At 47.2% G+C, this 17,406-nt stretch overlaps 2 protein-coding genes across 3 annotated transcripts in view; one reads left to right on the top strand and one right to left on the bottom strand.

Annotated features, from left to right (window-relative positions):
* LOC119446886 (BICD family-like cargo adapter 1) overlaps nucleotides 1-7,067 on the bottom strand; it is a 177,228-nt gene extending 170,161 nt beyond the window's left edge. For both annotated transcript variants that reach the window (XM_037711466.2, XM_037711467.2), the window contains exon 1: nucleotides 6,113-7,067. In XM_037711466.2, coding sequence (XP_037567394.1) covers nucleotides 6,113-6,388 — 276 coding nt within the window. In that variant the 5' untranslated portion in view covers nucleotides 6,389-7,067. The remainder of the gene's footprint in view (nucleotides 1-6,112) is intronic.
* LOC125944447 (citron Rho-interacting kinase-like) overlaps nucleotides 6,483-17,406 on the top strand; it is a 27,660-nt gene continuing 16,736 nt past the window's right edge. Inside the window, exons 1-4 of the mRNA XM_049664949.1 lie at nucleotides 6,483-6,508; nucleotides 11,475-11,701; nucleotides 15,336-15,511; nucleotides 15,848-16,098. Of these exons, the coding sequence (XP_049520906.1) occupies nucleotides 6,483-6,508; nucleotides 11,475-11,701; nucleotides 15,336-15,511; nucleotides 15,848-16,098 (680 nt within the window). The remainder of the gene's footprint in view (nucleotides 6,509-11,474; nucleotides 11,702-15,335; nucleotides 15,512-15,847; nucleotides 16,099-17,406) is intronic.

The following is a 17,406-nucleotide window of genomic DNA, read 5'->3' as shown; positions in this document are numbered from 1 at the left end:
CCGGGGGGGGGGGGGGGGGGGGGGGAATTGAAGGCCGTACGTATTCCCCGGGTTATATACCTGGTTGCTTTCCCTCTCCCAACAGGGCATCGCACAGCCTACCTCTCGCTTAGAAGGAGCCATCGAGAAAGGATCGTCACGCACCCAGGAGCCGAGACCGGACGTCCATATAACGTTAGCTACATATCAGCCCCGTGTTAGAGCGCGCGCGCGTGTTTGTGCGTGCGTGTGCGTGCCGCGGATAGCAGCAGCAGCTGCCGAGTCGAGTCTCAGCTGAACTGGAACGGCGGGGAAAGAAAGAAGTTGGCCGCTTGCGGATCGAAAAAGAAAATAAAAGAAAGCGCCACGAAACGGGGGAATTGAAGAAGAAAGCCATAAGTGCGCGGCGCATTATGGCCTGCGCGCAGCTTGATCGTGTGGTGCATGCGCGCGGGTAAGTGTGTCCTTCGAAGCAGCGATGCTTGGGCATTCCCAAAACCCTTTCCTGTTGTTGTTTTCGTTTTCCTTGTCTTTTTTTTTTTAATATCTCCACTTTATTTTGAACTCGGACGGACGCCAACGAGCGGTTATAAACCATCGAAAAAAAAAAGTTTTTTTTTTCTTTCTTTTTTTTTTTTTTTTCAGAGAAGAAGAGTGCAACACCGCCACGTTTCGTGCGAAGACCGTCGAATGACGCGCCGGTTGCGTTTTTCTTTTATTTCTTTCCGCTTTTCTTGTGGGGCGAAAGTTTCGTGGCATTAGCAAGAAAGACTTTCGCGCTTCCTCTTTCCCTGCCTGTCGCGGTGCGCGTTGGTGACCCTCTTTCACGCTCGCGAGTTCGGCACGTCGCGAACACTTGGCCTCGTGGACGTCTTCTACGTTTACGCTGTACGCCCCCTTGCAAGCACGAATTCAGACCCAGTCAGCGGTTGTCGAAAGACTTGTAGACCGCTTCGCTCTCTTATAGATTTGTGCTTCGTCTATACGAAGTGTACTAAATAAGTTCATAGAAAAAGGAAAGCTGGTCAGACCATTTCCTTTGGTCTATCGCAGTCCACTTGCAAGAGATGTACACTTACAGACAGTCTATAAAGACGTCAGTCGACAAAAAAAGCAACAAGGTCGTGTTTCCACTAACTGTCTTTAGACGATCCATATTATAAGCAGCGTAGACATTCCTGCGGGTAATTTCGCAAAGGGAATCAGAGGGGCAAGGTGTTCCCGCTATTTGGCGACCGATTGTCATTTACGCTTCTGACAGCACGTCGTGAGCTTACGTTTTACGAGGACAGTTGCGCTTTCTTCCCCTCTCTTGTAATTGTGCGCGCGTGTGTGGATGTTTTTATTGGTTCGCGTGGGATCGAACTTGCCAAAGCAACACTGGAAGCTATGATACTGACACTGACGCCGTATATAGAGGAGGCCTCCGAATTAAATTTGACCACCTTGAGTTTTTAAAGCGCACCTAAATCTGAGCAGACGAACGTTTCTGAAGTGCCTCGAGCGGCCAGTCGCGGGGCAATTTTGCGTGTATTCGCGGACATCTTTCACGCTCGCGATAACACTTTTATGTAGTACGTATTGAGCAACAGAAAGCAGCATCGAGTGTTTTTCATGCTGCTCTATACTTGTCTCCTTGACACCTTTCATTTAATTATAATATTTGAGAAGTTAAATAATTAATTAATACTAATTATGTATTAATTAATTATTATTAATTAGCTATACTTGGCATTTGCGTATCTTTAAATCTCGGTGCATGATAGTTGGGACACCCTGCATAGTCCAAGGAGATGACGGGCTGGTTCTGCACGAGCCACGCATAACTGACACCGAACTGCGGCAAACTGTTGGTTCGAAAAATGCGCGGGCGAGTCGAATGAAACCAACGTTGAGGACAGGAAAAAAAAAACAAAAAACAAACAAAAAAACAGACGGTATCACGCATCACATCGCGATCGTGGATTAATATGGGGCGCACGCACTTGCCGGCGGATATAGTCTATACTCAAGCCCGTGGCGGTCACGCCAGCTAGCCAAAAAGTGTTCCCGCGTAGTACGCGAGAGGAAGTGGACACAAACGTTTTCGCGGACCACAGTGCACTTGTTCGTGGGAACGCCCAGACTTCGGGAATCACCGCCGCGGCCTAGCACTGCACCAGCCGCTCGAAAAATGTATACCAGGCAGAACATCCGCACGCATTCGTGAAATTAACGACTCGGGAGGCATCGGGAACATGTTACAGTTGAAAGAGATTACACATTTCCTCGACGAAATGCAGTCATGCTTCGGGTGTTTACAAGTGCGGTGTGCCGGTCGCAAGCTGGCCCGTTTCCCGTCGGTTTCTCGAGAATCGGCAGGGAATGGTCAGGGTATTTTTTTTTTTTCTCCGCAAACACATCCGCTCTCACAAGGCTCAGACCTGTCCTAATTTTAGTCAGCGCAGACCGCACCGATCCTTTTCTGTCTTTCGCAGTCGTCCTCCCACTCGCGGCAAGTCAAATAAAGATCACGAATCATTACAGGTCGCCTTCAGCCCATTTTTTTTTTTTTTTTTTTTTTTTTTTGCGCACTGCAGAACGAAGGCCTCCTCCTAGCGATCTCCAATTACTCCTGTCTTGCATTAGCTGACCCCATCCTACCATATGCCTACAAATTTACTAATTTCATCACGCCATCTTGTTCTTTACAATCCGCGACTGCCCTTACCGGCTTCCCTGGCATCCACTCAGAATATCTAAAAGACCACCGGTTATCCTATATGCATGAATGAAACATCTTTATTACAAACGGGATGGCTCTTGGGCCTAAGAGGGGTGGGAGTCAGGGAAACGATGGAAGACGGATATGACACACAATTATACGGATCCTCAACCCTCTGACACGTGCAACGCATAGAGGTATGAAGAGCAGCATGTATATTAGGGGCGCAATATCGAACTCGCAACACGCACTCCAGCTGAACCAGTGAGGAAGATGTGGTGCATGCAGAACAGATAACTGGTGTTCTATGCAATACAGACTGAGCAGATACCCAAAGCCGTGATGATATCGGGAATATGACAGCTATATATAAGTATTGGGAAAAGAGCGGCGCGATTAGATTAGGACGACGGTAAACGTAGAACATTGGGAGGTGATCTCTCCCATGCTGTGGACGCAATTACACGCTGACGATGGTAACATCCAGCGGTCGTTACCGCTGGATGTTACCATCGTCATAGAAGAAGTATGAGTGTGCGTATGAGTGCGCGTATAGAAGTATGAGTGCGCGTATTATGCGTTGTCACGCACTCTACGTCATCCTTAATGAATCCATTAAACCCTGTCCACTTTAGAGGCTGTATTCAAGTGATTATATACTTACAATACATCCAAGCGGCACTACATCCTCGATGTGCGGCGCAGGAGCGCGGCTAATTGAATTTAGCTCCGATGATTCATTACCACCGTCGTGACCACAACCGCCAATAGCGCGAAGTCTAGGGGGAAAAAAAAAAAGGAAAACGAAAAATCAAAGATGTAGCGGCGGCGAGGAACCAATGTTTCTCGACTTGCGCAACGTTCGGCCACGTGAAACGGTCCCCTAATTAACTGCAGCCACACGCAGAGGAACCCGCGGAGCGGTTTCGCGATTCCGGCGGTTGTGTATAGGCTATGCATCCCGCGTGCAATACGTACGACATCAGCTCGCAGCAGCTGTGCGTATATACATGCATATACAAACGATTTTGCAACCGCAACCCAATCGCACTTGCACTGTAAGCGCTTTTTTTTTTTTTTTTTTCCTTTTCATTTGCGCATTGCGACGACCACCGATCCACTGTCTCTGGCACTAATGTAATTGGACGCAGGGGACGGAAAGAGAAAGGTCGACGTCGTAATAAAATAGCCACAACAGCGACGACCATGCTATACGTAATGGGAGAGCCACGCAAGAACAAGAGAAGCCATCTCCGTATAGACCATTTCAGATTCGTTCCATGAGAGGCAAGTGCAATGCAGAACACGCGTCTGCTCCGGGCTGTTTTACTGCTCACAAACCAACAGTGAAAATACAATGCACGAATGGTATAGCGTTCATTCCCTTCGTTTTAGAGACAACAAACGCTGGGTGAGTGAGTAGTAGTATGCAAAGTACAATAAGACTCGGGGGTCAAAAGCCGTCGAACGGTGTTTCACTTGTCACCACATTGGAACAATCTTGTCGTTCGCTGAGCACAGGTCTCCGTCACGGTCGCTCTACTACTGGGAATCCACGTTATTTTGCTGCGCAATGAAAGTCCCTCGATAAACGCGGCACATACTGCACGCCTGCGCACCATAGCTGATACAGAGCGGACACGCCCGCGGTCTGGAAACGTCCATCAAGGTTAACGATCCAGGGCACGCGCCTCGTTCCAAACTCTTGTTTTCGTTGCCGTAGCAACCAATCGCCATCTTGGGAGAAAAACAAAAGCCAGACTTTGCGCGTGTTTCGCATGGCCAGCGCTATGAAAAGCGAACACTGACGTTCTGTTTTTTTTTTTTTTTTTCGATAGTTTATCTATATCCACTCTATACCGCCCTGTTCGTAACTTATTCGAATCGCCGCGGCGGTACGCGGCACTCCGGTGGGAGCGAAATACGAAAAAACGCTCGTGTAGTTTAGAGTGCATGTTAAAGAACCCACGCAAGGTGGACAAAATTGATTCATATTCCCCCACTATAACGTGCCTCCCAATCAGATCGTGGTTTTTGGCACGTAATACTCCAGAATTTAATCTGAATTTACTTTCCATAAAACAGGGTGAAAGCAGGACGTTCTCGAGAAGTGTCAAAACTAACCCGGAGCCCGGAGCTCCGCTACCTCTCGTTAGTAACCAAGTGCGCAGTTTTTCGAGGCGTTAAACTCCGCAATTGAATGTTAAAACCCGTTCAGTGCTCTGGCAGAAAGGTGTCCTCGAAACGGTAAGAACGCGTGCTCATATTTCTCGATGGTGCACTGCTCGCAAATCGGCAGGCTTACAGCACTCACTGGAGCGATCGAGGACTGCAGGCGTTCGGATTCCCAGACAGGCACTGCGGATCCCCGGAGATAAGCGCGATCGCGGCCAAGCGCTCGTCAGTGTGACTCACTCGCGCCACAACAAGTGCGCTGCGAAGGCAGTATGTCTGCAGTGGTGGAGGCTGCACTCCCGCAAAACCTGGCTGTCAGCCGGCGTGCAAGCGCGGAAAAATTTCCCCCGCGCGCATTCTTCATGGAAACTGGAACGTTGTTCCCCCCTTTTCGCATTGCGAGCGGTTTTGGTGAAAGCCGCAACTGCAGTTATTCCAGCTCACTTTACCTCGAAGTCAGTAACAAAATATGAGCACGAGTTGTGCGTCAGTTGAAGAACTCGCGAGACAGGCTTAAAAAAAAAAAAAAAAAAAAGCGAGGACTGATGAAAAACACGCCGGGAAGCGCTTCTCCGGAGCCGTTAGCCACACAGCTCCCTCGCTTTTTTTTTTTTTTTTTTTTCAATGAGGTAGGACCATTTCGGACAAGTCCTTAAGACGTGCCATATAGACCTCGGTCTTAAATGTTACACGCGGGACATTAATGAATTAATCGATGCTAAGTGAAGTTACCTTAGCGCACTAAATGTGAACGGCGTGGATCTATTGATGGTTGGTCGTCTCATCGTCGTGATGCCAAGGAACGGTGTCAGAACGTAGATGACATTTACGGGAGTTCATACTCGTCGTAACGCTATCCGACTTGGGGACCTAAGGCCTTCATGTGCGATTATTGTAATTAACGATTTCAATTTCAATTTTGCTGGCTGACCTCGTAGCCGATCAGGCACATATAAAGAAGCAGCGGCTCTCGCTCACTGGTCGATTTCAAGCCGGTCGTGAAACAAACCCGTTGTTTATAAACTGCACCCACCGCCAGGCTACTCAATATTGGTGCTTCGTGGTACGATTTATGTTTTCACTAGTTGTCAATAACCATTCCACACACGTCGTTGTGGCATAATCTTTGAAAGCGCAGAGCCTCGGTCTTGGAGTAGGATCGAGTATATACATGCTAGCAGACGTTCAGCGAGCACAACTTGGCGCACAAGTCGTGTTTCACGCGTTTTCTCGAGCATCTCGCGTGCGTCTCACCTCGAGCTTCCTCGAGTACTCCTCGGTGAGTCGTTCATTCTGGCGGCTGAGGTCCGAGTTTCGCTCGAGCAGCTCCTTGCCGATCTCGGCTGCCAGCAGAAGGTCTTTCTCCTTCTGCGCCAGCTGAGAGTAGACGTCGCCGGGGTCCGCCTCGTCATCGTCGGGCACGACGTCCCGGCCCCGGATCTCGTGCAAGTAATCCTCGAGTTCGCCAAGCATGGGCGAGTGACTAGCGCCGGTCGTCGGCTGCATCCCTTCCAGCCGGCACGCACACATCACAGTACTCACCGCCACGCATCAGAGAAGGGCTGCGTCGCGCACAACAATCACACGCAGTCGCACTCAACAACACTCATAACGCATCAACCACATGGGACGCTCCGACAATCCAGCGAGGTCTGTCGATCTGCGGCGGCGAAGTGTCAAGCACAGGCGAACGGCAAGCGTAGTAGTATAGTACGGCGACTCGTTTAGGTGAATGACACCGGCGATTCGGTCGCAAGCCGCCGATGGGTATCCATCAAGACGAAGAAGTGGCGCGTCGACGACACCACCGTATATCCTGCCGCAGCTGTCACAAGCTCAATCAACCCCGGCGTCGCTGAAGGAATGTTGTTGCCACCTGCTGGATAGCGCTGCTGACGGCGATGCGGTTGCCGCCGCTCTTCATGTCAAATCTAGCACGTGGGTGAATCCGTGTGTTCCCGCAAGTTGCACCGCCGGAACAGGAGAGACGCGCGAGTCACGAAGCCATGCCACACGGCGTACGTCTCGAGCGTACGTTTCATCGGACGTCCCGAATCTTGCCGCGCTCCGTACGCAACTGCGAGCTTGCCGCTTCGCCCGGCTTCGCTACCTGACGCCGGTGGCCAAGAGAGAGAGGAGGTCGACCCGCCGCCGGAAAATCACACAAAAGTTACAAACCCGCCGCGCGCGCGCGCGCGCTGTCTCGCGGTCCGCCGCGTCTCCTCCTCTCTCACCAGGTGTGCGTCGACGTCACTTTGTTATAAAACGTCATTTTGTCGTCACGACTGTCTTGACCAATCCTAAGGTTTCCTTGCAAACTTACGTTCAACATCTCGAAGCGTTGCAGTAACGGGTTTAATATTTTATCCTCAGCTAATAAAATTAACCCTAACATTGTTTTACTTTTGTAAATCAATAAATTAAGCGCTTGGCTCGTGATAGTTTAGCGCAAATACAGCCTAATCCAACCGTCTGTCCTGGCAACACTGATGCTGGCGAGCGTCGCTTCTTTTTGTATTTGAGTTGTTTAAATGCAGTTGAACACAAACCTCGCGGTAACTTCGAAGAAACCGCTCACTTCAATGGATTAGCTGCTACTGGTCATCGCCGACGTAAGTTTAAGCTTATAACGCGATACTTCACTCGCGTTTCAGCCGTAGTTCGAGTCCAAAATGATTTGACACCCAATTGTTATTGCTGTCTGAACCGTTACAATGAATGGTCGTTCGGTTTAAATCCTCCCGAAGCCGCTGCACCGGACGCCGCGGCAATTATTCTGTTTTAAATTTAAGTACACTTAGTAGCATTAAATGTTCGACGTAAATATGGCCGAACGATCTGTGGCGGTAGCTGAAAATCGACGGCTTTGGAATCTTTCGCTTATTTCTTTTGGTTCGACTGCCATTTATAGTAAGTGAAGAGGCGGTGATGGAGGCGGCGGAGTTTAGCGGATCGAAGTCTGGTGTGGGAGCGCTCTGACGCGCATGAAATTCTCCATCAATAAACAGGTATCGTATTTTAACTTCGCAAGGGATTGGAGCGTGATATAGCGTGGAAATTGCGAGTATATTGCTTCTATCATCGTTTTCAGTATCTTCGGAAACCATTCGTATTTCCTACAGCGCTCCCTGTGATAGTTCTCACTAGTCAGTGTGGGCCCAATTTGCTTTGTCATTTAAACAAGCTTTGCATGCTTTTTAAGTTAAATATGTTCCTGCATAAGCTTTGCTGTTCGACAACAATGAGCTTTAAGAAAACACTCATTTTGTGCCGAATCAATGGAGTAGGCGCGCCTTGTTTCTTTGAGAACGATCCCTCGTCTGCGCTGTTTATGTGTGATAGTAAGTGCGCCGTTCACGTCCCTGTCTACTGATCGCGTGAGTTGTTAAGTCGAGGAAACGGGGGTTGTCTTCATTTGCAGCGTGATGTTTGTACGATTTTTATTGAGGCCCATCTGGTGAATGGTATGATAAAACTAGCGCGCCAAACAATAAAAAAAGCCGTTCTTTCGGTCTTTCGTTTCTAAGTTGTTAATCTCATGTGTCACGTTTTTCGTCTTTCCTTAAAAAATAATTTGGCCTAGTGAAAGGCTCATCCTTCATCAGATCAAGCTTCATATGGCTACACTTGTGAAACTCTTGTGGACCATTTTGGAAATGTCAATGAAGACAAGTAATCGCCGTTTACTGTGTAAAACATTTCACATAAATTAGTCTTGAAAAGTTTGCTAGCAGTCAAACCTCATTAGTTATCAGCTAGCATTTTCAAGCGCTATAATGCATAATCTTTGCAAGAGAAGTTATGTGTTGGCAACAACTCAGTCAGAGGAATCGTTGTCATGGACATTGTAACAAATGTTACAGAGAAAATACAAATGCTCTGAGCATGTAATGAAAAGAGACGAGAGCTACATCGGCGTTAAACGGGACGGGTATATAAATTCTGGTGGTGAGAGGAATCAAAGCCAATCAAAAAATGAAGTGTAAAGACCGCATCAAGAAACACTTACGTTGCAAAGTGTACTGACAGGGCAGAATGGAAAGAGCTTGTCAAAAACAGCGACCCCCCATGTATAAGTGTGTAGGGTGTGCAGAAGTAAGCATTTTCAGTGTTCTGCTCAGTGGCATTAATCTGTGAATTTAGCAGGAGTGCCTTCGGCTGTGAGTGAGAGTAAAAGAGAGTTGTGGCTGCTTGCTTACCACTGAGCTGCTTGGCCCAGTATTTGCAGTCGCAGTCATTCGAAGCTCCCCTCCCTCTCCCTGCCGCACTTCTAGTGGCAGTAAAATTTAGCTAGCAGGTGGTTCCTTTGAAGTTCACAGAGTGCTATAAGCAAAGTTTTGACGACTCATGGTAAAAAAAATTATCGTTTACAAGCTTAGGTGTAAAACTGGTACACGGTACTTACAAACGCCGAAAAAAAAAAAAAATCTTGCAATAGCTTACTCTTATAGAGGGGAACTGCAACGCTTGTTGAACATGGTAAGAAAATATTCACAATCTGTAGACAATGCTGCCATGAACATGCGAGGCAAATAGTCTACTGTACCGCAGTAGGAAACTCACATTTTAGCATAAAAATTTTGCCCGATCTTTCTCGCGGATTTTGAGGCACAGTCTCTTTTGCTGCTGTCAGTGACATCATAGTCAGCATGACAGCCCGTGTATGCCATTCGCAGGTGCAGCAAATCTGCGGTAAGCCCCTTCGTGCATGTGGTTTTCGATGTTCGGAGTGCTGAACTTCTGAAATCTTATATGCAGTGTGGACAGCGAACTAATAACAACTTAGATTGTCAGACACATCACGGTGGCCCGCCTTCTTATTTTTTGTTTTGGTACAGTAACGACTTCAGATACACTAGAATGTGAACATTAAAGAACCCCAGATGCTCAAAATTAACCCGGAGGGCCCCCTAATCATAGGGTTCTGGCATGTGATATGCCATAATTAATTTTCTAATTGAACATGACAAACGTTACAGGGAAACTGTTTCTAGTTTGTTTTGCTTTGTTTTCACCAGAGCAGACTGACGGCAAGAATAACTCAGTCTAACGCTAGGTTCTCACAAATGCGAAAGTTGCATCTGTCACTATTGGTGCTTGCAAAACGGCATCATGAAGTCCGCATGTACGAAAACTGCTGCGTTATAAGCATGCTTAATTCTTCTAGCAAATGAGGAAGCGGTGGTTCTTAATGCATCCCGCTCTCCTGTCAACGCTCCTTTGTTGCTCTTGGGCTCCTTTGTCCGATGGTGGCCTTGAAGGCAAGTAAGAAGAAAAAGAAACTCTGATGGAGGTGAAATGCAGAAATTCTGATGTAAATAGATTTGCATGCATGTTAAAAAAAAAAAAAACAGGTGGTCAAAATTTATTCGGAGATCCCACACTACATTGTGTGGCACGTTAAATCACGGAATTTGATTTAGGTTTAATTAACCCTTTCTCTACCGCTGAAGAGTGCAGCCATCACCAGAATTTGTGCCAGTATAGTCGATGAGAAGTATACTAGTCATGAGACCATGTTACGAAACATATTGGGAATTTGGAACTTTCCTTTCCTGCAGTATAGATAGGGTTAAGAAAAAACAAGAAGAGCAGTTTGCAGAGCAATGCTATCAGTGCCGCAATAGCTGAAACGGAACATGTTGAAGAGGAATGTGCAAAGTAAACGTTGCACTCTTAATATCTCCGTCACCATCAGGTATTTATCGAAAATTTCTGTGGGATTATGTTCATTGCTAGGCATTGCAATTCAGTGTGTTACCCAAGTTTTAATAGGTCCTGTAAAAGTTTTGCAGGACCCATTTAACCGACTTTTACCATTAAGATGGAATCATCTACCCGCAGTAAGAAGAAAAAGAAACTCTGATGGGGGTGAAATGCAGAAATTCTGATGTAAATAGATTTGCATGCATGTTAAAAAAAAAAAAAAAAACAGGTGGTCAAAATTAATTCGGAGATAAATCGGTGGGCGTACAAGCTTTTGCACTTACTTGCTTTTTAAAAATGGTTTTGTTAAGCAAACTCGCCTTTGCATGAAAGAAACCAGCTCTAAACTGTCCATTGATCAATCGCATATGTTCTGAGTTTGTATCCCGAAATATGGGCACTTTCATTTATGCTGCATGAGCCTAAATTCCATCTTCCTGACAACTTCTTTAATAAAAAAGTATGATAGTCATCGTGACCATTCATCCAGTAAATTAGGTATTGTTTACAGGCGTATGCTCTCTTATAAGTGCAGTGTGTTTTGTTCTTTTCTTCCGTTCTGTTCTGCCGATTCCTTACTTGGTGCGCCGTACAGAAGCCTAAGCTAGTAGAGTTGAATGAATGAATCTACATGTGTTTGCCATGCAGGAGAAATGACAAAAGGTATTTGCCACTATTATCGAGTCTTTAGCAATGGCCGTGGCTTGTAGCCACATGAATCTGTATATACGTCAATGAAACAGCGAAAAACTAGCACTATGATATTCCTGAGGCAGAAGTCAAGGAAACTTTACTGGAAGGGGTCACTCTCTATGGTTAGCACCTCTTTTTTTTTTTTTTTTCATTGCTGGGACGAAGGTGGACGACGCATTCATTCACCGAATGTCCTCTGTGCAGTCTGACGGACAAGATGGCGCAAGCTGGTGGCTGGCAATGGGAAGAGTCCTGCCCGGGAGCCGATTGCCCTGCGCTCGACCAAGTTGAACCACCTCGTCTTGGGTCGGGCCAGCTGCTCCCTGCCGAACCGCCACCTAGCCAGCCGGGACAGCCTGCTGGATGCTCTGTTTTCCCTCTACGATGAATGCAACCGCGAGGTTCTGCGCAGGGACAAGAACATCTCCCTGTTCCTGGATAAATGTGGGCCTCCAATTTTCTGCCGATCTTGATTTTTTTTTTTCGGCCCTCTGAAATTCTTTTCTGCAAGCTGCTAAGGCGGTGACAATGCGTGATTCTCACTAAAGTCACATGCATTTATTTGCTTTATTTCATAATACAGCAGGGCCTAAGCAGGAGCAGATCACTATAGGCAGAACCACGGTACATGTGCCACAAAACACAAAATCGTTGGAGTGCGTTCCTTCACCAAACCACACTATAACAACCACAAAATAAAGTATTAGACTGACGACAAGGAATAAAATAAGAATAATGCCAGGAGTACATACTTCCGGTATACGTAGACAAAAAAATATTTATATACAAAGGAAACGTACAGTGCACTGCATACTTTGCACAAAGAAAGTTCTAAAACATTATTATCAGTCTGGAAGCAATTTCTCCATCACCTCACTGATAATGAAGAAGTTGGTCTCTGTGTTCAACAACAGAAGTTATTTCCTTTGATACGAGGCTCTTTGGGACAGAATTACTGATTAACAAGCACGGTAGTCACTACAGTCGAACGTCTCTACAACGAACGCCTCTACAGCAAAATGACATAACGAAGGTTTTATATGTCCCGGCCAATTTTCTATCTTTCGAATGTATTGTGAACGTCTCTATAACAAAGACTCACTACAACGAATCTGCCTGTATAACGAAAATGTTTAAGTGTCCTTGACAGTTTATTTGGTTGCTTTACAACATGAGCCAAGTATACTGGCACCGCCATTGCCTATGCAGACATAACCGAGGTGCACTCTGCGCTAAGTTCTAATGGCAGCGCTAGTATCACACTTGAAAGAGCGTGCCAACGCCAAAACTAGTCCTGCTGCACTCATCCAGGAACCACTCATCTCGTATGCTGCTTGTCGTAACGCATCAGCAGGTGCAACGGCTGATGAATACATTGCAGTTACTGTTGACGGGGATGATGTAATTGTAACTGACAGCCGATGACATCATCAAAGCCATCTAGGGCACAAAGGATGCGAGCTGTCAACAAAGGCAACAATGATGAAGATCCTGTAAACTAACAAGAATTTTCATGGCAAGGGAGGCGATAACAGGATTCAGTGATCTGCATCTTAACTTTGCATATCTCCTGCGCTTCACCGCAGAGCATGTGTGAACCTCAGGGCAAGACCGTTGGCTGCCGTCACACATTCTGCCAGAGAAAGTGCGCACAAATAAATGAGTGACTTATTTCACTAAGTCTCTCTTGAATTCATTTTAAATAAAGGTTTCCTTTTGTTGAATGTGCATAGACTGCTCTGTTGCGAGTTATGCGGTGCACAACTTTTACAACAAAGTGACCTTATACAGTATAGACCACTTATAACGTAACCGCTTATAGTGCAGTCTTATAATACGGTCTTTTCAGACTCCCATTAATTTTCCCATAGCACTCTATGTATACGCGTATCGCTTATAGTGCAGTTGCGGGACACGAAATACCGGTTACAGTGCGGCTGCCTGGAAGTTCGGCAGTCAACCTAGACGGCAAACGCTCCCCTCAAGCCACAAATACCGTATTTACTCAAATCTAACGTGTGCTTTTTTCCGATAAAACAGGTCCAAAAATTACGTGTGCGTTAGAATCAAGTACGACCATAAATCTGCGTTACCATATAGCCGTCAGCATTTCAAAATGGCCGCCTCGCACGCGCGTCGAGCCTAGCTACTCTCGAGCCTAGCTACAGGGGCTAGCCTAGCTACCGTAGCTTCTTCCATGTGCTGCAGTACACATGCTTAGGCAATAGTCTACCGTCTGTCTTCACGTTCTCTGCATCTGCATCAGCACGAAGTACCGAGTTCATCATGATGCCGCATTTAAAAGGAAAGTGATCATGTGTGCGGAGACGGATGGAAATCAGGCCGCATCACGGGCGTTCGGAGAATCTGAAACTTGCGTTCAGGACTGGCGCAAACAGAAGGAGAGGATTTTCGCCAGCAAAGCAATGCGGAACGGTTTCAGTGGACCGAAGCAGGACTTAATCTGCGACGATCCACTTCGGCGATACGGTCACCTTGGCCCTATCTTGAAAGCAATCTGTGATGGGGAAAGTCCACCGCGTGCCGTGTTTTCGCCGCTTATAGGTAGCGTTGAAGCGAGAGGCATGATAGCACGAAAGTCAATTCGCTCGCACGCTTCGTCACTCTAGCGTTTTGACAGTTCGTTTCCACGGTCAACGAGCGAGATGTGTTCATGTTTGCTTGTGCGCGTGTTGCACCGTGCTTGTTAATTTATTTAGTAAGCGAATACGGAACCTAGAGCACAGGGACAGTGACGGCAGAAATGCGCCTGGAGTGTCCATTATTGCAGTAAAGTAGTTTTGGTTATAGTGCGGATATTGGCGACTCCGGTGACTTACGTTATAAGCGGTCTACACTGTAATGTAAATTCTGGAAGTCCTGAGCACTTTCGTTAAAAAGGCATTTGACTGTATATCGCCAACTTTTTTCAGACATGCAAGTGTTGTTTATTTACAGCTTGTTTTTTTAAATTATTTTTTTTTATTTTATTATCTTGCATTATATGCTTGCTTTTCATCTGAATGCTTATGTAATTTGAAATAGCTACACTGGTAACTTCACTCACTGATAGTGGTGAGAAACACATTGCAGTAAACTTGGACACAGGGTGCCCTGTTGGTTCTTGAGAGGTGGCAAGCACCACCACTGTTAAGCAGGGAGGGAGACACTGTTCAACTGTATGTAATCGTAGTCATGAGAGATGACTATTTCACCCCTGATAGCATGCAAAAAGTTTTTCAGTTCTCCCTGCATAAAATTAGTAAGGTGATAAGTGTGCTGTGGTGTTATTTTGCCAACTTGCACAACGGAGGGGTTACTTTATTGTGGAAGGTGGCCTGGCCATGTTGAACTAACAAGCCATTGTCAAGCCATCGCTTGTGAACAGCCCATTCTTGTTTGGTGTTTGCACGAAGGATAGATCCGATGGATTTCTTCTTTCAGCACACAGCACGTGAGGGAAACATTTCATACTATTACGAGGTTCTGTAGGCAGCACAGATACAGTGGAACCTCGTTGATAACGATCTTCACGAGAACCGGAAAATAAAATGCGTCGTCCGAAAATAGTATTATCCGAAAGACATTGCTCCTATAAGACACTGGCCGGGAAACGAACAAAAACGCATTATCCCGAAAAACGTATTATGCAGAATCGTATTGGCGAGATTCCACGGTATTTATGTCGGACGTTGGTCGTTTTCCTTGGCTGCTACAATACCAAGCAGGCTCAGCGGATCAGAGCCAAATTTAGTAGCAGGTACCACTTGCTGCACTTGCAGTGCAGACCAGCTAGCACATGTGAAGTTGTCACCTGGCAAGGTGCTACCAATCTGCTGTGGCTCAAAACACACCTCAGGGGAACCTGCTGCACTTTAGTTCTATTGACAAATTGCTGTCCTTGGCATCTTTCATGGCCATACTTGAACACTTGGCTTCCTGCAGCCATGCTCCACCGTGACTACTAAAATTTCTCTGAAAGCTTTTCTGTCTCTTAGAACGAAAATTTGTCAGATTTCTTCTTTGTTGGAATACACTCTGTACATGTGGCCTGCTTTTCTTTTTCTTTGCTTTCCAGACCGTACCATAGTGCAGGACTTGCGGCAGCTGCGAGTGAGCATTGCGGACTTTGAGGTGAAGACGGTCATCGGTCGCGGCCACTTTGGCGATATCCGCATGGTCAAGGAGAAGGCTACCGGTGACATCTACGCCATGAAGATTTTGCGCAAGGATGACACCCTCTGTCAGCGAGAGGTCAGTGTGCAATGGGCTCATGCTGGCTGTATCGGGAGTTTTTCATGTTGCTCTACAACTTTCTCATTGACACTTTTCATCTAATTATAATAATTAAGAAGTTGATTAATTAAGACTAATGATCTAATTAGGTGGATTGCAATTACCTGCGTATCTACAAGTGACAGCAAGCAACATTACCTTGGTTGTGTCGAGCTACGACGCATTTGCATATGTTTAATGTTTGGCCCAAGTTAACTGAAACACCCTGTATGGAGGTCATTGCTTTATCATAAGCCAAAGGTCAAGCATTGCTATCAGATGTGAAACCCTTCAGTACGCCTTGTGATTTGACAGGTGGCATTCTTTGAAGAGGAGCGGGACATCCTGGCACGGGCGGCACAGACGGGTCCCTGGTTGACCAGGCTGCAGTATGCCTTCCAGGACACCGGCCACCTCTACCTGGTCATGGAGTTACTACCTGGTGGTGACCTGTTCAACTTGATTGACCGTTCGGGGGGCCTGCTGCCCGAAGACGAGGCTCGCTTCTACCTCGCCGAGCTCACGCTAGCCATCCATGCACTGCACTCTCTGGGATATGCGCACAGGTGCAGTTTTGTTTCATCAATCACAGTTTCCATGGGAAAGGCAGTCTGATTTATTTTTGTTTCAGGTAGCGGTGGCAGGAATATACGTACTATAGTAAAGGGGGGGGGGGGGTGCCTGGCGGTGGAAACCTAAGTGATAGGTAGTGCTTCCATCTCAAAATAATGTTGAAAACCATTTTGATGCGAAAGCATCAAATGGCTCATTGAGCAAAAAATGTCACAGTTTCGCCCTAAGGGCGAAGCAATGAATGCGATAGCAACACAGCAATGTCATACGAAGTAAGGTGAGCGGCTTTGGTAGCAATATGAATTCTAGTAAACATGAGCTGATTAAGTAAGCAGGTGTGCTGCGGTGTAAGTAGACCGACATGAAGAGAGACTCGATGACCACGAGAAGGCGCGTGTGAAACGGTGGTGTTGATGAGAAGCGCTGCCCGGGGGCAGCGCGTGCGAAGGGACACACCTGTAGCCCTGCACTGCCGATCCGGGCAGCATTGCATGTGTAGCGTGCCTTGGAACATGTGGCCCGACTATTACTAACTGTGGTGTGAGCGCGCACAAACAAACATGAATAGATCACACTGAATGACTGCAGACAACGACTGTCAAAACGCTGGCAGCAAGCGCATACGCCGCAGCAGCGGGCGAAGGTACGTGCCGTCTGTCGCTTCAACGGAAACTGAGCGGCGAATGCACGGCGCATAAAGGTCAGAGCCGTGTGGAGATAAGCGACGGTGCGAGCGAGCGACGAGCGCGGTTGTTGGCAGAGTAGAAGTGCGCCCCCCCCCGCTCCCTCCGGCGCTGGCTTCCCGCTTCCTTGCTTGCGCGTGGGAGATTGAGTGCGTTTGCTCTCCGGGCATACGGCGTGCGGCGAAGATTTTATCTATGGGGAACCTCACGGCGACTGCCGACGGCGATGCCGACGGCAGAAATCCGGTTGAAGTGTCCATATAATTGCTATCACAATAAAAAGCTAGTGTCCGGCATCTGTAGCAGCGTAAGTTCCCACTGACTGCGACGCCACAGTACGAGCGCGCCTTGACGGAGCAGAGCTGGCGAAACGGGACACCAGCGTGCCAGGTTTTGCATGAGGGGAGAGGGCATCGCTGCGACACTGCGTCACCCTTGCTCTCTCTCTCGGAAGCCTGTGTTATCCGCGCGTTCCTTGTCCATGCAAGTTCTCGCCTGCATTGTAACTGCGCCTCGGTAAGGCAAAATCAAAATGCGCCAAGCGCCTCAACGCACTCGCTTGCCCACAAGGAGTTCATAACCCGAAGGACCGCTCAACGGCGTTTAACTGCACATTAA

This window comes from Dermacentor silvarum, chromosome 3, assembly GCF_013339745.2.
Source record: "Dermacentor silvarum isolate Dsil-2018 chromosome 3, BIME_Dsil_1.4, whole genome shotgun sequence".
NCBI classification, from domain to species: Eukaryota; Metazoa; Arthropoda; class Arachnida; order Ixodida; family Ixodidae; genus Dermacentor; species Dermacentor silvarum.
The sequence above is the reverse complement of the archived record's forward strand: the minus strand, read 5'-3'. Positions and strand labels throughout refer to the sequence as shown.